Source organism: Ammospiza caudacuta, chromosome 10 (genome assembly GCF_027887145.1).
Source record: "Ammospiza caudacuta isolate bAmmCau1 chromosome 10, bAmmCau1.pri, whole genome shotgun sequence".
Classification (NCBI taxonomy): domain Eukaryota; kingdom Metazoa; phylum Chordata; class Aves; order Passeriformes; family Passerellidae; genus Ammospiza; species Ammospiza caudacuta.
This window is the reverse complement of record NC_080602.1, coordinates 24,959,364-24,982,546: the sequence shown is the minus strand read 5'-3', so window position 1 is coordinate 24,982,546 and position 23,183 is coordinate 24,959,364. Positions and strand designations below refer to the sequence as shown.

The window sequence follows — 23,183 nt, the reverse complement described above, 5'->3', positions numbered from 1 at the left end:
TCCCCACATCACAATCTGTACTTCTGACTTTCATCAGTGGCATTTCAGAATACAAACACCCCTCTATTCCTGCGCCCTATGGTAAGCAGGTGAGCCAGTTTCTCCCTGTACATGTGGGCAGAACAGCCCATTTCCACAAAGCCAGACCCAGAACTGTAAATGTTTGAACTCACCAGTGGTGGCATCATGCCCTTGCTGGAGGGTGGGATGACGACACGGAGGTCGGGTTTGCGGTTGTTCATGCCAAGGTTTCCTCCTCCTGGTGGAGGTGGGGACTTTGTAGGCATGACTTTGCCTAGGCCATTCCCACCACCACTGGTACCAAGTAGACTTGGTGAAGCTCGGGAATTCACAAACCCATTTCCTGAAAGAGGAAAAACAAATGGACTGTAAGACTGAGGAGAAGGACAATACAAAATTTTGGTGCTCACGTAGCAGTTATGAAATATTTATTTTGTAAAACTTCCGATAACAAACTTCCCACAAGGGGCTGAGTATTGAACAATTGAACAAACACAAACCACTCTGGCCAGAGGATCAATATGGAAAGGGAATATCACTTCAAGGGCACGCTGTGGCAGCTTAAACGCTGAGAAGAGCAAATTGCCAAAGAACTATTTCTAATAACATCCGTTGTGTTTAGTTTGCCCTTTGAAGCTCCTCCAGGCTGAGCCTGCAGAAAAGTGAGCGTTTTGCACAACCCCTCTTGGTCCCCACCCCCACAGAGAGAGCATGGACCACACTGAATTGCTGCTGTGAGAACAAAAGATCAGCTCGTAAAGTCCCTAAAATTTATTCTTTATATACCTCCAAGACATGCAGGACTAATTTCAGTATCAATACTTACTGTCTGATGATTATATTTAGCAACAATGAGGGGAACAAATCCTTTCCCTTCAAATTCATTCCAGATACACACATCATTTATGTCCATAGGTTTCTTAAACAAAGTCTTTGCCTCGTTTTAAGAGAAATTGGACAAGCCAAAGCCTACAGGTTCAGAATTCAGCACTGAAATCTCCAAGAGTTGAATACGCTCAAGGTAGAGGCCTCAGCTCACACTCAGAACTGACCAGAAAACAGCACCAAGGCAGTAAATCAGTCAAGTGCCCAGTATTCTATTTTCCCATCCTGACAGAAGCACCAATCATGTTAACCAAAATATAGTTCTCAGAAAAAACTTTAAAGCCACATTCCAATCACAGAAGCATATTTATAGCAACAATTCCCAAAATACACAAACCTTATTCAGCTGCAAACAGAAAAAAAGTTGTTAAGGAGAATTTTGCAACAGGGAACCCCATAGTTCACCCTACAGAACCTGTGTGTGTGTGTATAAATAAACACAATTCATAGTAAGATTCTGTTTGCACTAACACTGCAGGTCTGAAAGCAGCTTTTATAGGCACAATCAGGGAAAAGTCTGTGAGACAAAGTTCACTGTGTGGGAAATTCTCTCTTAATCGCCCATAGCGCCACACTGGCATGAATTTTGCATTATTATTCTAATTTGAATAGGCCCCTATGCCCAATCCAATTTTATTGCATTAAATACATATTAATCTAAAAGCAATTAAAATAAGAAAGTTGTCAGTGTCACATTCTACCTTCTTTAGCAACATTTTTAATGCCTTTAAAAGCACAGCAAGAAGGAAGAACAGCAACATGTCTCAGCAAGGGCAAAAAACTTCATGGAGGTGCCTGGTACCACCAAGATACTCAGCCAGGGCACACTGAGAACCTCAATGGGAATTCACCAGGATGCTGTGAGGAGGCCTCCTCTGGATTTACTCACTATGTGCATTTCCCACTGTGCCAAAAGCCTGACCATACATGGATGATGTGATTTGTCCCCTGAGTTTTCCAAGGTTAACAGAGCAAGGAGGAGTCATTCTAATTTAGTACTTTCCTGAAGCATTTGCATAGGAGGTATGGGAATATGACTTTTAACTCAGAACTTATGGGGGAAAGAAGGAACACAGCAGAAAGTCAAGTTTTTTATGTCAGCATTCTTCCTTCTGTATTAAAACCCGCAGCAGAAACTGATTTTGTGATTAAAGGATCTACATTCCTCAGCAGAAAACAGCAGAATTTATTCAGATGCTTCTAGGTTAGTGATAAAATTTAGGTGGAGTGGTTGAAAAGCTGGGTTGGAGCTGAGAATACGCACTAGAGCTAAATATATTCTTGACTGGTAGGAGAAAACTCTCCACAGCTGGGTCACATGGAAAAACCAACAAGCCAAAAGGAGAAATTTAGTTCTGTGGTACCCTTAAGGTTCCTGAAACAGAGATGGTTTTCGTAGAATCTTGATTTTGTTAACACAGTTATGCATCAATTCCTATCCATTATAAATGAGAGCAGCATGAGCTACAGCCAGCCTGCAGAGATTGAGAGACATCCTCCACAACGGACAGAGTAAAAATTAAATGGATTTGCAAACACTCTAGGGAGGAAAAATGCCAGAAAATGGCATAATTTGCACCAAATTATAGCTGAAACTTTGTTATGGCACCTCCCATTTTCAGCAAAAATGCCAGAGCATTTAAAGAACTTACTGTTACAACAGAAGTAAAGTCTGGGCTTTAATGCAACAATAAATAGCATTTTATTACTCACTGGGGCTGTCAGTGTCACCTTTCCAAGGCAGGGCTGTGAGCTGTGAGCAGTTTAAGCTGCCCAACAGTCCCACTCTGTACAAACAGTGGGGTTCTGTACACTTTGGGCCATCCTATGATTCCATTTCCTGTCCTCTGGTTCAAGTATTTCGGTAGCCCGTGTGTTAAATCTGGACAGTGTCTCTCTTCCACACCCAATCCAGTCATTTCCTGAGCCCTTATTCCAGGGCTCTGCCAATCCTTCAGAAACATTTCATGCTTTTAGTGCTGCTGTCAAAAACAACAAACTCTGCCACTGCCTGCTCTGCGCAGTATCGGGCGGCAGCAGGGCAGTCAAAACATTGCTTCTGACAAAAGGCTAAGCACTTCTCAAAAGGAGTGTTTAGAATAAATTAAAATGAGACAAACAGGAATAAAAAATCTCCTAAGTGTGCAATACCATGGGTATGAATCCAATAGCTGCCCTTTGTGATAAAGAGCTGGCACTGAACACTGAGCAAACACTGGAGTGTCTGTATTGATCACCTGAAGGATCATATGCTGGGGCTGCAATAGGAGTGCAGAATATTCCTTTTTAGTATGAAACTTCAAGCCTTTTTCCTTTTAATAATCTAATAAGAAAATCAAATTACCAGTTAAGAGTGAAAGGATAACTAAATGTGTGGTATTTCTTAGAGCAAGGTCAGGAGCCAGAAAAAGATAATGAGTACAGGATGATGCAACTACACAGCCCTTTGCCAAACCAAGGCCTTAATAACCCCATAAATTCTACTTACTATTTCATATAATACAGAAATTGTTTCTACCTGACCTGCTATAGATCTTCCCCAAAGACAATACTTTATGTTTTAAAATGTTTTCAAACTAGAAATCGAAACAGAATATAAAATCCCACATATGTGTAAAAATACAACTGTTTTTAATTCCAAAGGAAGAGTTTTATTTAACTCTAATTCCTTAAAACAGACGTGAAAGCATGTTCAAAACAGTCCTTTGGAAAACAGACACCAATGCAAATATAAGCTCTCAATTATATGAATCATAATTTAATTAGATTTGATGATAACAAAACCTGCCAAAGTACATTAGCTTACTTCTTGTTTAGTCAGAAAGTGTTTACTTTTGAAGCAACTTCTTTTCTGAAGTGAAATGTTACAACCCACCCATGATACCAACTGGATATTCTGCCTTCGGAGACATAATACAGCTTAATCTCATTTACTGTCCTGCAGCCCAAGACACAGTATTCAATTACATGAGCCAGACTCATATTTCACTGTATAAATCACATCAGCTGAAACAATGAACACACGTGGCTGGAAAGTACTCCATGTACTTATTACTACTCAAGGAATAAATTACAGGCATTGATGCCATTAATCTTTCTTTTTTGGTGGTTTATTTGGTTGGTTTTGGGGTGTCTTTTTGGTTGTGGTTTTTTCTTTACAGTTTTTGGGTTCTGTTTGTTTTTGTGTGGTTTTTTTGGGGTTTTTTGGTTTTTTTGTGGTTTTTTTTTTTTTGGTGTTGTTCATTTTGGAGAAAGACTGAACACAGTTATACACAGTTTTGGAGTAATTGTGGACAAGCAGCTAAGCCATGTAAGATTAAACAAAAGTAAGGATTGTAGTAAATAAATATTTATGCCTCCAGTAACATCATAAAAGCCAACAGACGTCACACAATTAGAAGCAAACTGAAAATCGTGTTTGCAACAAGCCATTGATTCACAAGGCATCAGGAGGCCAGATAAGATCTACTGGAGGAAAACATTGACATGAAGAACCTTGGGCAGGGGGACATATTGCAAGTAAAACCAACAACAGCATTTCTGTGTGCATTAGTTGCTCAATTTGTTTACTTTGGGGTTAGTTTGACAGATTCAAGTGCAAATTAAAAACAGCATATGCCATTCCTACCATTTTCAGCTCTGTACAACACTCACTGCTGATTCTACCATTGTTTCAAAAAGCTCCAGTTCTATATTAGCTTTGGAAAGAATTTAATTCTCAAGGAATCTGAAATAAATGTATTCCTACTGATCTTTACAAATCAATACCTTTGATAGTAATATAAGGTCTTGAAATAAGTCTAACATGTAAGATTTATGTTTCTAAAGGTGTACTTTAGATATTAGAAGGCAGCAAAAAAGAAATACACATGACTAAATGTCAAGGGAATGCTTAGTCATGTTACAGAACTTTAAAAAGAGCTCATTTCCCAGGTTGTTGGAAGGCCTACAGCTACATAAAAGGAGAAAGAATTTTCAAGGATATTTAGAATTTAAAGGGGTGGTTATTGTTCAAAATGCCATAGCAAACCTAAATAAAGGCATATTGCTCTTGTAGCTGAGTGAAACATTACCAACAGCAACTGGATGTCCTTTAGGTCTTCTGTCAATTAGACAGATTACAGTTAATTACATCAGTTTACTTCCTAAACTTGCTGATTTCTGTGTGTCTATACAAAGCCAATGTAAAGAGTGGCAAAGCAAGGAGGAGAGGAATGACACGTTTACAACAACCTGGGATGTGACTGTATCCTGAGCAAGGGGACATTATGTAAATGTTGAGACTTACTTTAACCCAGTTGGGAGATTAATAATTTGCTCTCTGTATAGCAAATTCTAACCAGAATTGTCACGTACCTCTCAGTAAATCAGAAATTTTGGTAACATAACAAATACATACAGCAAGATATGAAATTTCAACTGAAACCAAGGGTAGTTCAGGGGCTGAACTGACCTCATGTCATGCAGATGGGTGGTTTCCAAGGAGAAAGAGCTACAGTAAAAAAAATATCAAATTCTTTCTTTCTTCTTGCCAGCACATTTTTAATGCTGATTTCAGCCACTCATTTCTTGTGAGCTGATTTAATCACAGAGAGATGGATGGATGGATGGATGGATGGATGGATGGATGGATGGATGGATGGATGGATGGATGAGCCTTTGTTAGCAAAGAAAAAGGTTCAGCTCACACCCTGTGGAACAGCTGCTCTGCAGCCCACTCCCACAGTCCCTTTCCTCCAGGAGAGCCTGGCAGCTGCAGCAGTCCACAGGCTGGATGTTCCTCAGGGATGCCTGAGCCCCCTCCCTGCTGCACTGACCTGTCCTGCCAGAGACAGAGCAAGGCAAAGCCACCATGGCTGACAGTGCTGAGAGCAGGAACCTCTGTGTGCTGCATCTGGCAGCAGGTGAACCAACACTCTCAAGTCAGATCCCTTCCACACAGCTGGGAAGTGAGGAGCTCTCAGGGAAACACTGCCTGGGACTGCTCCTACCTGCCACACTGCAGAGGAAGGCCAGACCTGAAACAGCACAGGAGTGCACAGCCTGAAGCAGGAACAGGCTCGCAGGGTTTATTTGCAGCTGCTTTCCTCTGTGGTGCTCTCCCACAGGGCCAAGGCTTGGAGCTGATGCAGGTTAACAGGCTGGCAAAGGGACATTGTGGAAATGTCAGAGTGGGGCAGAGGCAGAAAAAGCTGCTTTCTTAAGGAAGATGCTGACAGCATCAGTGCAGAATATTTGCCTGGAACTGCACAAGGTGTTTCTCAGGAGCCAGCTGGACACCCCTGCTGGGGTGTCTCTCATTCCACAAACCAAATTGGACTAGAAAGGTGTGCACAGAGAGCCTTTCTGTTACTGAAGCCTCTGTGCACTCCAGATTGCTGCAGATTCAGACTTGTGCAAAACCAAGCTCAGAGATTCTTTTATCCTCCCCCATCAGCCAAGCCCTCAAGACAAAGGGAAGCATTTACAGGTGTGGCTATTCCCAGTTCTGTCTTGATCCCTTTCTGGCAACTCCAAGCAGTTTACAGGTGTGTGCAAGCTGTCAGTGGCACCTCTGCAAAACCCCTCCTCGGGCCAGGATAAAAGACCACACATGATCTACAATGACTCTTAGTAGAGATCCAACAGCTCACAGCTTTTCCAGCAGATATACCCTTCAGTTCTGCTCCAAAGAAAATCAGTATTCCTGAGGTTACTTCACATTCTCAGAACATAAAGATTAGTGGGGACATTAGAGAACATATAGCTCTGGAACAAAGAGGAGAAATTCAGTACTCAAGCAGACCAGATCTTTTTATCCATTCTCCTGGTACAAATGTAAGAGGAAAGATAATTTCTTCTTTCTTTCTTCTTTTCCAAAAGATTAACTGTGTCCTTAATCTGCATTATTGATCAGAAGGCTGTTTCACTGACACAGAAATGTACAGACAGAAAATACTGTGCCTTTGTAAACTCATAAACAGCCTCCACTTCCAAAAATTCCTTAAGAATCCCCTGGGACTGGGAAGAACTTAGGTCTCAAGGTTTATGGTTTTCATGCAGCCTTGCCACTGAAAACCAGCTCAGGTCCTTGGCATGGTTCTGGCTCAATAGCACACGTGAAAGGTGTGGAAGAAAAAGCAGAGACTGAGTAACTGTGGTGCAACTTCTGAGCTTTTCTGGTTCTCAGAGTCCTCAGGATGGCACAAGGTCACTGCAAGTGCATTCCACTGGGAACCTGGGGATGCTTCATGGGGTGATACCAATCCAGTGGAACACAGCAAAGCAGCACTCACGGCAAACTGGAATGTCATCCATCCATCCATCCATCCATCCATCCATCCATCCATCCATCCATCCATCCATCCATCCATCCATCCATCCATCATCCATCCATCTCTAAGCCAAAGAAACTCTCCCCTGTATCTGGGCATGTGAGATTCTACTTTGCCTGAAGTGTTCTCCCCATCCTGGTGATCTGAGACTCCTGGAGCACGTTTGATGACCATTGAACATTGACCAGGAGCAACAAGATCATCAATGATCTAGCTCAGAAACATTTAATCTAATTAACAAAAAAAATAAATTAGCTCTAGAGCAAACTCCATTATAATGCTGGACATTTTTTCCCTCTCAAAACTGGTACATTTGCCAAGTAAAAATTTTCAGCAAATGTTTTTTATGTGGTGGGTAGAATTTTAAAAATATTACAAAATGAAAATGCTTTTTCAGAGTTATGACAGCTGCATGTGAAGTAAGCTCTCAGTATTATAAAGTGATCACAAAATTTTCTGTTCTGGATATAAAAAACCACCTACCAATCTTTGCTACAACATGCAGATATTTTTACTCAAAGTTATTTTCCACAGAAAAACTGTTAAGTTGGCAGATTGACTGCTAAAGCAAATCATTTCCATTCCAATCAAGTTACACAGGACTTGAGAAAAGGACTTGTGTGAACTCAATATGAGCCATTTTATGCAACATCTTTGTTTGAACTGGGTCCCAAATAAGCAAGATAACCTTTACTTGCTTGTTACTAAGAGATAAAGGCATGTAAGTGTCTTTCAAGAAAATGAGAACAAAACCTCAGATTCCCAAGAACTTCATAATATTGAAGAAGATGGAGTTTTCCTTTATTTGTAAGAGAATATATGGGAACATGGATATGCCAGTACTCCATCTTTACCTCTGACATCACTCCTATAAATTGTGAGCTGCGAATTTGGCACGTGACCTTTCACTAAACCCACAGGAGAATTCTCCATTCCTGAGAAGTTAAAAAAAAAAAAACAACCTGGAAGCTAAAAGCAGAAAATACATTTTTGAAAAGTGAATTCTACAATAAGTGCAGTAAGAAACTAAAACCATTATTGTCTGCAGACATAATTAACATGAGATACATTTCAACAGCAGCTGTCAAGCTCAAGTTGACAGCAGATTTAGTCAATCTGGTTACGTATGATTTCTTGATTGTGGCTGTAACTGAGAAGGTTCCTGTGCACCTGTCAATAGTTACAAAGTTTTTATGCCAGAACTTACAGCAAGTGGAGCTCTGACAACTTTGGGTACCCCTCTAATTTAGCATTCTGGTGTTAAGCAGGTATTTGAGTTTCACTAAAGATGCTCCCCTGTTCTTGTACAGTCACAACTCTCACTTGCATGACAAACCTTTCTAGAAGTGAGTGGGTATATGTGTAACATCTTGGGTGTGATATTCTGCAATGTAAGAGATAAGTGATGCATTTTGACTTTTTACATAAACTATTAATAAATGCAAGGAGGAAAACATTTTACTGCATTAAATATGTCCCCCAAGCTGCTATAACTGGGCATTTCTAGAGTTTGATACTCTATAACCACTGTTTTATTTGCTTATTGAAGGAAGGAGTCTTAAATCTGAAGGTTCTCTTAATAAAGCCTGATTTGGGAAAAGAGGCCTGAAACAGCCTGATAATGAACTTATTTAGCCTGACTTGAAAAATTCTACGGAAATCAACATCTGACCTCTACAGTTTCTAAAAATAGTAATCTTTTTTCAACTGAGGAAGCTTCCTCCATTTAAAATCTTGCTTACCTGATGGAAACCACTCTTTAATATTTCATATCTTTGCTGCACATAGCCAAGGAGTGGATAAAGAGTGGAAAGTCAATCCTGTGCTTTCAGCCTTGGAGAGTTGCAGCATTTTTTATTCATCAATTCAATTGCCTGACTTCATGTTCAAAGAACTTTTTCCCAGCTGCCACACTAAGTAGCCAGTGGGCAAACACTGAAAGGTCAACAGTTGCTTCTCTAATTCCATGCTATGAACACTTCCCAAGGGGAGCTGGGTGTGTTTGCAAAACTGACCTTCAGCCAGCACGGCTTCCAGAGGCACAGCAGGAATGTGACCAAAGTGGGTGAGCTGTCATTTATTTTGTCTGTCTGTGGCACGACACATTTCAGTGGCTGCCTGCCCCTCTATCAGAGTGCTAAATTTTGTTTAGGGGAGACAAAATATTATTGAAATGAAAAAGTGCTATCATATATTTTTACTGAAGGCCAAAAAATATTGTAGATTTGATTTTTGGCGAGATCTCTAATTTGTTTTCAAAAGAAATTCTGATCAGCATCCAAAACTAAGACAGATCCTAGCTATCAGTTTCCAAGATTTATTGCTTTCTTCGTGTAATTGCTAGAAAATTATTAGCAAGATACACATGGCAATACAAACAACACAGTCTGTATTTGCTTCATTCTGATTGGCACCACAATCAGCATCAAACATCCAGGTCCTGCAAATACTGAAGTTGAGAACTGAGCTGAGCTGCCTTTAGTGCAATAGTTCAGATTTGGCAAACATAAGATGTTTCTAGAATGCGGCAATTACACCTGTAGAGAAACACAAAAGCAGCAGCATGCTACTACTGAAAACAACTAAAATAAAAAAGGCAAATATTACTGAAGTGGAAAGGGCACAGCAGTAAAAAGTTAAATGCCTGATAATAATTTATAAAACTTGACAATAACAGTGCAGCTAAAAAAATTACGACCTTTGTTCTCCCACAGCCACTTTTTCCAAAGAGTCAAAAATAAAAAATTGCTTTTGAAAAACTGAGAAACTGAAACCATGAGACTATTTTTTATAACAAAGACACGGTACTGCACTTACCCACTGGACTGGTACCAGCTCCATTTGGCACTGAGAGATCAGTTGTCCCCAGCATTCCACCTAATCAAAATAAGCCAGAGCATTAAACTGACTTGCCCCATTACAGTACCGTGGAATTCTGTACATCAAAACTTGAGCTGTGCAAATGCACTGGCAGCACTGGGAGCCTGTTACTCAGGAGGGCTCCTGGCAGGGGATGGGCAGGTGTGGAAGGAGGGCCAGCAGCAGCAGCAGCAGCAGCAGCAGCAGCAGCAGCAGCAGCAGCAGCAGCAGCCTCACCTGCGTTGCCGGCGCTGGGCGGTCTCTGCGGCGCCCCGGGGGACACGTTGCGGTGCAGGGTGCTCTGGGGTGGGGACAGCATGGTGGTGTCCGTCAGAGAGGAGCTGGCAGCCAGGGATGGGGACACCAGGGAGCTCCCGGGGTTGCTGTAGGTTAAAGTGTTGGGATTGGACACCGGAACCGTCACCGACATGGAGAAGTTCTGGGCGGGCAGGCCGGGCTGCGGGAGAGAGGACGAGGAACAAGGAGACAGCGCCGTTAGCATGAACTGTGTTTGCAGAAACAGCACATCAGAAAAATTCTGTCATGGCAGTTTCTTGGTTTTTATTAAAGTTAATTCTGTTAGTTTTTAAACTCTGTTAAGCGTACAGTTTTAAAACATCCATTTGTTGTAAAGTATGGTGTTAAATTCTTATACATCACATAATTTACAGTGCCAAAGAATTACTCCAACTTCTCAAATATGTAAAGTTCAAACAGAGAAAACTAAAAGTATTCACATGAATTCACAAGCTTATAAATACAATAAATCTAACAGTTAATTTGGATTATTACAAAGCAATGACAAGCTAAACATGTCTACAAATCAACGAACTGTTGTACCTTCAAAATGTAAGCATAAACATGCACATTACAAACAATTATCACACAAAAAAGAACAAGTTAGTAATAACATTTTCTAGTAATAACTTTGCCAATATATTGCTACTAATCTCTCACACTTTTTTTTTTCAACAGATTAAAAAAATAAACAGATCTTTAGAAAATCACAAAGTTCAATAATTTGAATTTAAACATTTCAGGCTTCCCAAACCCCTGCTTTAATAACCATTCCATCTTTTTTGCAAATCTAATTTTTTAAATTCTAGTTTTTACAGCATTATTTAAAAGGCAACTGTTTTTCTGCACTATATATGTTTGTTATTCAACAGCTATTGAATCAAAAGCTGAGCTGCCTGCCCATCTATGGTACTCATTTGGTCATGACTAACTTCTTTGGCCTTTGTCTCATTCCTATCCTTTGACAGTGATGGGTTTCTGAAACAAAAGGGACTATGTTTTTTTTCACAACTCTCATAATTACTGGAAACAAAACCATGACAGGTATAATTTAAGGACAAAACCCTAGTAGTATTTATTGACAGAATAGAGAGAGGTGATGGCTGTGATTAAGGGGTCAAAGGCAAATGACCAACACACATGACCTAGCAAGTACACTTTAAAAAATGCAATTTCATCATCTGTAGCTTAAAAATCACTTAGATTGATACTTCTGCATGAAAAGTTAGATAATACAAGAAATATAACAATAACTATACTAATTCAGAGAGCAGAATATATTCTCTACAAGAAACAAAACCTCTTACTAGTGAGAGCCAACAACAATGTCCCTACTGAAGCATTCTAAGAATAATCATCAATTTTTGGCACAGATGGAAGGAAAAATTAATGAAGCAGAACAACACAAAGCTAGCAAATCATTCACAGTATCTAACCAATGACAAGCCCTGCTGGTGCTTGTTTTCAGGGGAAACTACTGGAAACTACTCAGTATCTACCAAACCCAGGGTGTTTTTACACAGCACACTGTCAAGCAGCTCAAACTAAACTGGAAATACCTGAAGTATGCTGAACACACTGCTAGGAGGGAACAGCTGGAACATTTTTTCTGTAGGTTTCTCAATACAGAACCAATAAGTGACAGCCTCCCCCCACACCTTACAATGAAGGCTGTCTGCCCATCTATGGTGTTCATTTGGTTACAACCGAATTCTTCACGCTTTGCCTCATTCCTATCCTTTGACAGCAATGAGTGCTCGAGAACAAGAGAAACTGTGTTCTTATACAGCCCCACAAGTACTGGAAACAAACACATAATTGGTCAGATTTGAGTTACAAATACAGAGCTGTAGAGCTAAAAGATAATGTTGCCCTTTCTATTTACACTGATATTCACACAGACATTTGGGCTTCTCCCCAAAAACCCATTTAGCTGTAACATACTGAGACATGAGGCCCAAAGATGTCTCAACAAGGAAATGTCAGATATGAGAATCTTCAAAACAAAGAAAACCCAAAATATATTGGCTTTATATTTATTCATCACGTAACAGAAGTGATGCTGGGTGTCATGACTGTCAGTTTGCTGTTCAGTGCCCAGAGATCTCTTAGGCTCTGAACGATGAAATGATTTCCAATATCAGCAGTCATTTGGAGACACTACTCAAGTGCCCCAGGGTCTGTGCAGATTAACCCACCCAGTTCATCTCCTTCAACTGCTACAAGATTTGCATTCTTAAAATATTCAAAGGCTGTGCCAGAGCCCTGTATTATTTTGCTTAGAAAATACTTAGTAATACTCAACACTAACTTATTTTTGTAGGTGGAAATTAAATGTCACTGTGAACACCTCCACAAAAAACATGCAACATTTCCACTCCTTTTATCCCCAAACTGAAGTTCTGGAGCCAAGTGACTTATGGCTGCACACTGGGTTGGCACTTGGCAGAAAATTTTTAAATATCCTTCAGTGTTCAAGGAAATATCCATTGGAATTTCAGAGGAGCAATCTTTTGAGGCTCTCATTCTGCAGCAGCCTTGATTTTAAATATCTAAATAACTTTCTACATCCAGACTTGAGCAAAATAAATTCTACTAGTTAGATGACAAAATTAATCCAATTCTACGTGCCTGCTTGTCACATACTGCAAAATCTTGATCACCAGACAGATGAAGACCTACAAGATGCAAATAAATGATCCTACACCCCACAACAAAAACCCATCTTGGTAAATATATTTTAGGTAGGATTAGGTAATGCAGTAGGCTTCTGAAATTTTGAAATGTTGTCTTGTGTTCCAAAGGTATGAAAAACTGGGAGTGCAAAATCCAAGCTAGAGATTATTCTTCTTATTCTTTACAATAAAATGTATTTTAACAAGATCAGGTATCACAACCTCATTTTTCCTCAGAAGTCCTTTTTCCTTCTCAAGCCATTAAATCCTCTTGTCTTTGAAGTGGTTTTCAGTGGTAAGCAAACACCATGAAAATTCTCATGCATGTAAGAGAAGCACAAACCATACTTTAGTACTCACTGCGATTTTATGATTCCGCATCATATTATCAAACTCTTCATTAATTTTTTTATATTTTTCTTCTGTATGTGGCGTGAGCACATATGAAGTGTCAGGGTCCGGGCTGTCGCACCCTCTGTGTTCCTTCTTGTTCAGAGCCTAAATAATGAAGTTAATAAAAAGGATCAACAAATAAAAAGTAAAGATAAAATAAAAGTACTTACAGGGCCTCGCTTGAAAATAAAATCACTATCTTCATTTAGTTTGCTGAATCTGTCCTCCGATAGTGGACTGTGCTCAAAGTAATCGTCAGCATCAGGGCTCTCACAACCATTAAGGCCTTTCTTTCTTAAGGTCTGAAATACAATTGGAAAATTCACATACAAATCATACTAACTTGCCAAGAAGTTTTGTACACTACTGAATCATTCAGAGCCCCTGAAACTACATTAAAATTTCACAGACAAAACTCACTGTGCAACAGACAGAATCAGTCTTTCAAGATAGTGGCAAAGTACACAAAAAGAAAAGGTTCACCCAGGTTCCATCTCGCAGGTAACTTCCCCCTACAACCACTTCATCTCCCAGCACTGCAAGCAAAATCATTTTTGGACACTGGCCGATGGAGAGAAGTTGCCTGACAAGGAACATTCATGCTTGTGGCAAAGGAGTTCACGTATTCACTGGTAATTAAAAGCCGGTTTACTGGATCTTTAATGAATTGATTTTAGCAACCCAATTTTAATATTCACATTTTAAAGAGCATACAGTTATATTGTGACAAACACAGTGGCTAAAATTCTGATCCAGTTAACTAACTGCAGAACATTAATATCTGTAACATTCGGTCTCAAAACTTGACAAAGACAGGATCTTCCTGTCATCCTGCATGATAACAAGAACCGCAAAAAAGAAATTACATAATGCCTCTCTAAAATGACTTAGTTTGCTAAATATAAGCTTTTTCAGAGTCCTTCAGACTAACTTTATGGAGCTACTTCCTGTTTTCTGATGGAGAACTCACATCAACATCCCCTGGAAAAAAAAAAAGGCAAGCTTGTCTACAATCCAGCCATTAAAGAAAGGATGTGAAACTACAGGTCTCGTGACCAAATTACAAGATATATTTGTATTTCTTGTTTTTCTTTTATACCCTATTACACAATCAGAAATTTTTCTCTGCAAGCTCTAATTTGTAACAAAACAGTATTTAAAGCACTACCTGTAAAAAAAAATCTTAAATTTTTTTAAGGTTTCAAATGTAAAGCAATAAAGATTTTAAACAGATATATGTTATTCGTACATAAAGCAGCAGTAGGACTGTACAGGGACGAGAGAGTTGCATACTTTCCTTCTGTCAGAAATTTTCTGTATTCCATGAATTTTACATTAAAACCCCTAAAGATCAGAAATCTACAAGCTGCCATTTCCAGTGCCGTAAAAAACCCCCGTGTTTTCCTATAGAAGCAATTTCCATTACGCACCGAAATTCTGATTTACAAAACATTTTAGCTCATAGTATTCACCAGCATTTTTTTACTGTCAACTGATTTTTTAGTACAATAAAAAATACATACTACTTCCTCACTATTCATATATATGCAAAATCCTGCTTATTTCTACCACACTTTGAAAGCAGGAATTGAAAATCCAACTCGCTGCCTGAAATTCTTTAATATCACAGTTCACCATAAGCTGCAATTCCTTCTCAAGTTTCCTGGCTTGCTCCACGTATCCCACACAGTATCTGGAACTCCCACAAAAATGTAATCACTAAATCAGCATATGGGGAAAACAGGTGTAGGCTCCTCCAGCACCTGTCACAGCTCCGATGCTGCTCCTCCAACCAATAGCCGGACACGCAAATGGACTTGGCCATACAAGGGCCGGCTGCTCGGCCTCTCAAGGTCGGAGCCTGTTATCCCTCTCGCAGCCCTTCCTAACAAGTCAGCCTGCCAGTCTGCTACACTTTGATATCAGCAGGGAAAATGTTAACGCTGGGTAATCTGGATTACACTTAACCCCTGCAGCCCACAGCGCTCTGCAAATAGAACCCAAATGTCTTTAGGCGCGTTGGGCGTCAGCGCGCGGTGCCCGGCACACGATGACGGAGCTGCACGGAGGCTCTGCAAAGAAAGGGCTGCAAGACATGCACAGAGTGCAGCTCCTGTGACAAACACGCTGAGGCAACTGAAGTCTTGCAGCGAGGAGCTTCAGCAGAGCTCCTTTCGATTGTCTAAAGCAATCCAGTGAAAGCTTTTAAATGTAATGCTGCCAGCTCATTCCCCCCCCAACGGTAAATTATCCTCCTCCGATTTAAACAAAAAGGAAGAGATTTAAATGTAAAAATGCCTCCTTCCTCTCAGTGACTGTGTGTCATTTTTGCTAACAATGGGGTTAACTCTGCTTTGACTCCTGAGGAAGGAAAATGCCTCAGTATCTCCCGTTTCAGGCTCTGGAAACCGTCACTCCAGATGGGGTTCCTGTCATTGTGGAGGGATTTAAGCCACGGTTCCCTGTCACAGATAATAAGGCTGGGTCCAACAGCCAGAGCTCTGCCTCCTTATCACCAAAACACCAAGTGCCACTTGGAGGACCTGACCATAAAAAGCCTGCGAACTTTTATCAGTGCCCAGTAACACAATAGTAAAACATTCCTGCTCGGTGGCCAGGGCTGCGCACGGAATGCCGCGAGCTGTTGGCACGGGCAGGCGCGGCCGAGGGGAGCCAGCCCCGCCAGAGCCCGGCACGGCCCGGCTGCAGGGAACGGCACGGCCCGGCCCCACAGAGCCCGGCACGGCCCGGCTGCAGGGAACGGCACGGCCCCACAGAGCCCGGCACGGCCCCGCCATGGCCTCACCGGAGCCCGGCCCCGCAGGGAACGGCGGGGACCGGCCCCGGGCTCTGGGAACCGCTCCGGGGGGACCCGGCAAAGCCAAATCCACAAACAAGGGCTGACTCCGACCTCGAGATTCTCCAGGGCTAAAATTTTGTTTCTCCAAATAATGTAAATAACTCGGCTCCCTGAGCAATTTCCAAGATGTTAACACAGAGATCAAAATGTTATTAACTTTGAGGCTGTTCAGAGGAAAAATTTGGTGAGACCAAATTGTGTAACATGAAGAGAGTTTTATTTCTCTGGTCTGATACAAAAGCTTGTTTAGAACAAAATCATAGTATTTGCAGTGGAGACTAACAGAAATAAGGCATAATTTTTTCTTACCACAGCAAGAGGGGAAAAGAACATTAAATTTCAGGTTTTGTTATTGGATGCTCACTGCAATTACCTTCTGGTGTGAAGTCTTGTTTTCCAGATCATGTAAGGGAATGTGTAGCCCTTTCAGTAAATCTGTGTTACTTTCCACTTCCTCTAAGACTTAGCCAAAATTACTGGAAATTGTTCCAACGTGTTTGCCAACACACTGCATTGTGCCCCAGTAACTAAGATTGTGCAGCTTTGATCTCAGGCTGCACTAACTGATGAGAGAAAAATATTGGTTTCACTCAGAAAATAATGCTAAGTATTTACAACAAACCAATGCAGGTGTGAAATCTCTTTTTTAAAAGAATGAAGGAAACACAAAAATACATTTTTGCAACACACAAAGTCACTACACAAGTGTTCCAGACAGTTTTGGTCATCTTGATATTGCAGAATGACCCAGGAGCTGTGAACTGCTTCTATTCCACTCTTAGTCTAGTACTGATTTATTTTGATTCGAATGGCAGAGCTTAGAAAACATTGTATGAGAATGGCTGGACCAGCTATGCTGGGTTTAAATATTGCAGTCAAGCACATGGTACATGAGCCCCAATATTTTCCTGAACTTCCCCACACATATGCAAAGTAGTTTTTAATTGCACTTTGCAATTAAAATTAGCATTTTGCTAATTTAAGAAAAGAACCATGCCTTGGCAAGAAGCATCTAAGGAACAGAAGAAGGGCTTCTTGCAAAACAACAACAGAAATGAATAACTGGCTTCTCTCTATGATTCAATATAAATTTTACTGAAACTGATAATACAAATAGCAAAGAGTATAAAAGCACAAAAAAGTCATTTATTGTTTGATTCTTGAGGAAGCAGAGCTGATATTCAACCATCTCATCTTCCACAAAATCCAACAGAGACACATGGAAGGCAGGAGCCCGAAGGCTGCTGAGCCCCCAGAGCAGGAGATGAAGCCACCACCTCCTCCAGGCCGGTTCCAGCCTGGCTCCCAGGGGCTCCAGACACTGCTCAGGGGCAGCTCTGGGGAGCAGGAACTCTGAACCCACCAACATGGATGGGTCACTGCTTCCAGAGAGCAAGTGACAGCCCCAGCTAGCCCCTTCCCATCCAGACCCCGGCTTTCCATCCCACTCCAAAAGGAAATGCTGCTGATGATTAAAGAGCACAATCAGTGGGTTTTGTGCTCCCATCAGGGAGTTTGGTTAAAAAGCCAAGACTTCTGATATTGTGATCTGGGCTCCTTACCAGCCCTGGCAGAACTGTAAAGAACTTGATTATGTTCATTGTCACGTCAGGAAATGATATTTTTCTGCCTTAAAGCAAGAATTTAGGATGACCTCATGTGTAAAAAGTGTTATGAAGTGTAAAAAAGTGTCAGGTCATTCAAAACACTCAGTGCTTGGTTTCTTGTAATATTGCACAAAAAGGAAATGGTTGCTGCTGTCAAAGCTACCATGTATCATGTTAACAGCTCTATTTTTGCACTTACTATTGGAGCTGGCCAGAGAGGATTTTTGTTGGTATTTCATCCCAAATCACCGGGAAAACCATGTCCAAAATTTGACTAAGACTGAAATGAAAAGTGATTTCCCTTGGAAAAGACAAACCCTTTCACTTAAATCCGGTGGCTAGTTTTTCTTCTGCTCTTGCAATCAGAGCATGGAAAAGCTGCACAGCAGCACAAATTTAGAGTAAATATGTTTTAAATATCATAACTTTTTAAAGTGTAAATATTCCTCAGGCCTGAAGTAATGGAAAAGCCCTACCAGTACTGCTAAGTATTAATGCTGCTCTGGTAGGCACCTCCACCACAGATATCAAAAGGACAAATGATTAAAGTTCCCTGATGCTCTGGAGGTGCCATTCAATAGTGGAGAGTATTTCTGTCTCACTAAAATGAAAAAAAATTCTCCTTGTCCATTCTTTATTTAACTCGGTTTTGCTGGTTTATCCTCATCTGCAGCAGGAATAGGTGGGTGGCCAACGTGTGGGCAGAGGAGGCAGAAGGACTGGCCCAGCCCCGCTGGCAGCAGCAAACCTCAGCCACACCACCACTGACAGTCACATGCTACATTAAGAGCCACACCTTTTTTTTCTGTGATAGTCACAGAAAGAAGGACAAATAAAGCAGTCACAGCACCAGATTCCCACCCAGTTTTCTTTCTTAATACATGAAAGATCAGTGAGACAAAGCAGGGCATATTCCTTTACTGCAGCTCAGCTCCCTTCCCTCAGCAGGCAAGGACCACTTGTATCACTACAGGCTCTGCATGCACAGAAACATCCTGCTGAAAGCAGGACAATTGTTTTATTATTTGCTTCCTGATACATATTATTGCCAAGAAGTTGAGCCTAAAATCTGGCTGTTTTTCTCTTCTTTTCAAACACAAAATATTCCACTTTCATCAGCCTGAACAATAGAAAGGTGTCCCATCCTTTAGATATCATTATGTCTCCCCTATTATGTATAAAACATATTCAAGTACCCAAGGACTATTCTTAGTCACCAAAAGCTATTTTTAGTTTTTAAACTTCCTGCGGGTCAGTTTGCCTACAGAAGCATCATCATTGCTGTTTCTTTTCTCTAAATTAACAACACAGCTCTGCAGAGTCAGACCTTGACCCTACAGCGCCCTGTACATGAATTTACCACTGTCTAAATTCCAAACAGGAGTGAATCCCCACAAACATCAAATGATAACAGCCAGAGAAAAACCAAATAATTCAACTAAGTAATGGTGTTTTGTCTATTTAAACTCATCAACATTTTTTCTGTAGGCTGAAACTCTTTTTTTCACAGATAGATGTAGTGTATTGTTTTATGTGATGTTTACAAACTCGATAGATTTTCCTCAGGCTCTACTAATATTCTTAACTTCAACCACTGAAGCATCTGCAAATTTCCTTATGGAGCTGTTTTCCTGTCCTTTGAGTTGGAAGGCTACTTACATTTAGCCCTAATACTGCTCCTTTCAGTATCCCTGACACATTTTCAATTACATTTTGCCACGCTATCAGTTCAAATTTCACATTCTAATTATAGCCACAAACACATCCATCCCAAACCAGCTCAGGGAAGGAGTGGTGCCCAGCTTTCAAAACTTCCCTGAAACGCACAGGAGGCCAAATTAGATTATGACAGACATTTCCATGAGCTAAGCAACTTGGAGAGCTTAACTTCTTAAAGAACAAGACCTTCCCAATCTTTCTGGCAGGCTCCCCAGCCATAATACTGCATGCTAAAGAAAATCTGAACTATTGACTTACTCTCCTTTCAGCTTACTTAAATAATATTTTCCATACTTATGCTCAATTAGTAGTGATATTTAAAAAGCAAATAATTGACATTATGCAAAAATACACAGACATGAAAAATTCTGAGTGCAGTACTTAAAGTTTGCTACAGCTATTGTATTTCTTGGCCAAATATTATAGCCTGCTATGGAAAAAAAAAAGGAGGTTTAGGATTAATTACTTATTCCAGGGTTTTACAAATAAAAAACTTCTAAAGCCTGCCTAGCATTATCCATACAAATACAAAGAAAAAGAAGAGCCCTTTTAGCCATGCTCTATGTTCAATTTCAGGCAAAGGTATTCAGCATTTACAAATGAAAAATGTTCATGATTTGAAATTTTATCAGTGTCCCTGCTATAAACCACTCTAAGAAAAGACACTGTCTTGTTTCAAATGTTGGACCACTTCCAGTATCTGGCAAATTTTAACATGTATCCCTGGCTTGCCAAACATGAAAGCTAGCTGTCAAATTCCTCCCAGATATGATAAAGATGGCACTCAGGATTCAAACTCTCATTTATATAAAATAACACATACAAAAGGTTTTTAGACTTGATATGGCATGAAGTTTCAATTCTAGCCTGAAGCATCTTTGCTGTGAAACATTATTTTAAGTAGATAACCACAAGCAATTACTAAAGAATTAGAACTTTCTGGGCTATAAAATCCACTCTTCACCCCCAGAATATTACCCAGCTCTGGACTAGAAGCTATGGGAAAGGCAGCTGCATGCTTGTATTTGTGATTTTAGAGAAACACTATCTGTGAACTGTGGACTTCTTAAAGCAGTTGCTGACCTACAAACAAGCTGGATTGCTTGGTCCTAAATGAACTCCTTGACACTTAAAATGATTAGTAATCCATTAGCACTGATAATGCTGTTTCCACAGTGACAGCTTAGTCAAGCTCTCAAAGTCCAATTTTTGATGCATTTGTCTTTGTTTCACTTTCTATCCAACTCAGTAGATCATTAAATTTTATATCACTGAGCAGATTTGCATTTTACCTGTTTTACAGACAGAACCATCAACTAGATTTTCCCATTAAAGAGTACTAAAGTGCCAGTTTAACTCGATCTTTTTCAATCTTTTTATTAAAACAAAAAAGACAAAATAGACTGATATTCATCTTCAAGAAGCAAAAATTACTCCCTTAGCATATAAATTAAACACATTTTATAGTCCTTCCAGGGATTATAAATTTGCCAACAAACAAAACTGATGGTAAAATGGAGCAAAACACAGCTCTATGTTAGAACATTCAAAGAGATATTTCATGATACATAAATGCTTTACTTCAGCCCTCACCCAAATAACAACACATAGAGCTACAAACTCAGCTCCCAAATGCAGATCTTCATGTACTTGCAATGGTTAAATTATAAATCAGCAGCAGCAGTAGCTGACTGAAGGCCTCCTTTCAGCAACAGTGCACTGCAGATAAGCCATATGGAACATGAAAAGTTTCCAAGTGCAGCAATCCATCTGCATAATATCCCTCATAATCTTTTAGAAGTTCTTTAGGAAAAATATTATCTCCTACTCAGAGTTTGCCAAGAAAAAAAATGGCTTAACGCTGATTAGAATTCGTTTAATAAAAAGAATGGGGTTCTTTAGGTCTACCTGCCCATGTAGTATTGCAATTACAGATACCTTTTGTCCTGAATAGTTCTTTACAGCTTTAAAATTGGAAAGGATAACAGAACTGTTTCAGAGTCTTGGTACTCAAGATAATTTAGTGCTATCAAAACAGAAATTACAACACGAATGGCAACCATTCCCAAAGAAAATGTTTCCAAGGATTTATGCTATTGTTAAAACAGCATTCACATGTAAGATTATGGGCACTGGCTACATCTCCCAGAATAAGCTCTAACACCTTTAATATTTGTATGGAACAACCACCTTGTTTCACCAAAGAACACCCCAAAAATAATCCAGCTGAATAAGACAACTGAAAGCAGGTATTTGAAAGCACCAGCTGAGATCAGTGTGTACAACAGGAAACAGAGAGTCTCCCCAAAAATAAGGAAATAGGGTACAAGCAATTACATCTCTGGTTTTACTGAACTAAAATAATGAGAATGTGGGACTTCCAGATACAGCTCTAATAATATCCCAATTCATGTATCAAATGCAGAACTTCGCAGTTGTGTGTCAACACAATACATTTAACAAGTTTTTTCTCCATAGCCTCCATTTAGTGCAAATTATTCAAAAGCCAGAGCACCACTTTGAAGACTGTCCTGACTTGATGTGAAAAGGGGTGGGAAATCAAAGGTGAGACCTTAAGAGGTAGAAAGAAAAGGATGTACAGGAATCAGGGATAGAGAAATTTGAGTAAGCTTTATCATGTAATTCATGTCAACATTAGATAAAACTGGCTCTGGAATGCTTGATTTTTTCTTTTTAAAGTCATTGTAATCAGCAAGCATTGAATTTTAATTTATTTGCAGGAAAGAGCAGGGCTTTAAATGGTACGCATTTGTTACAGTTATAGAAGAGTTTACAATGGGACAATGTATAAAAGCTTTGATCTAAAAAATCTTCACAACATTCCCAAAATATTTGGGATTTTTTAATAAAAAACGTATTATTCACTTCCTGTTGAAATTACCTAGTATTTCCAGTACAATATAAAATTTAAATTAAAATTCACCCTACTGCCAATTGAACTAACTTGCCTAGCATTGCACAGTCTACACTATGACATACAGGGCTCCCATTTGAAAAATCATATCACTGATGTGACATAATAAGATGTACCAAAAAAAACTGAGTAAGTCACTAAACGAACTGGATGTGCACTTGCCTGCAAGTATTGCAAAGAAAAGCGTGTCACAGTTGTGTGTCACCTGTCATATGTGACAGGCTGTCAGGGTATTTAGAGGTCTGTACCCCAGGAACTGCCACCACCAGTATTTTCTTTCCTCAGGTGCAGCTGGTCCCCAAACCACCCCAGGAGCAATCACAAGGGAAGTGTTTTGTCCAGGTGGGTGCCGAGCGTCACAGCCCCCATGGGCCACAGCACCTGCAGTAAAACCTTGGCACGGAACAAGCCCAGACTCCCTGAGCCTTCTGCTGCACAAGCACCATCAGCTCGCGGCCCACACATTAAAATTATTCAAAAGCAACATATTAGAAACTGCAGACATGGTGAGGTGCAAAAGGCAGGGAGTAGTGGAGCACAGGAGATGACCCTCCCCTCCTTTGGGCAGCTCATGCTCAAACACAGAGGAACAGAGACGATCAGGAGGCTGCAGTGCTG

General features: G+C 40.2%; 1 protein-coding gene across 6 annotated transcripts in view; it reads right to left on the bottom strand.

Moving 5' to 3' along the window:
• Positions 1 to 23,183, bottom strand: part of MEF2A (myocyte enhancer factor 2A) — a 78,470-nt gene that overhangs the window by 9,705 nt on the left and 45,582 nt on the right. For 2 of the 6 annotated variants that reach the window (XM_058811601.1, XM_058811603.1), the window contains exons 4-7: positions 13,615 to 13,746; positions 10,317 to 10,536; positions 10,038 to 10,097; positions 174 to 364 (exon numbers count right to left, since the gene is read on the bottom strand). In XM_058811601.1, the coding sequence (XP_058667584.1) occupies positions 174 to 364; positions 10,038 to 10,097; positions 10,317 to 10,536; positions 13,615 to 13,746 (603 nt within the window). Of the gene's footprint in view, positions 1 to 173; positions 365 to 10,037; positions 10,098 to 10,316; positions 10,537 to 13,411; positions 13,550 to 13,614; positions 13,747 to 15,207; positions 15,315 to 23,183 lie in introns of those variants that run through there. The other 4 variants (XM_058811600.1, XM_058811602.1, XM_058811605.1 and 1 more) reach the window with 3 other exon arrangements.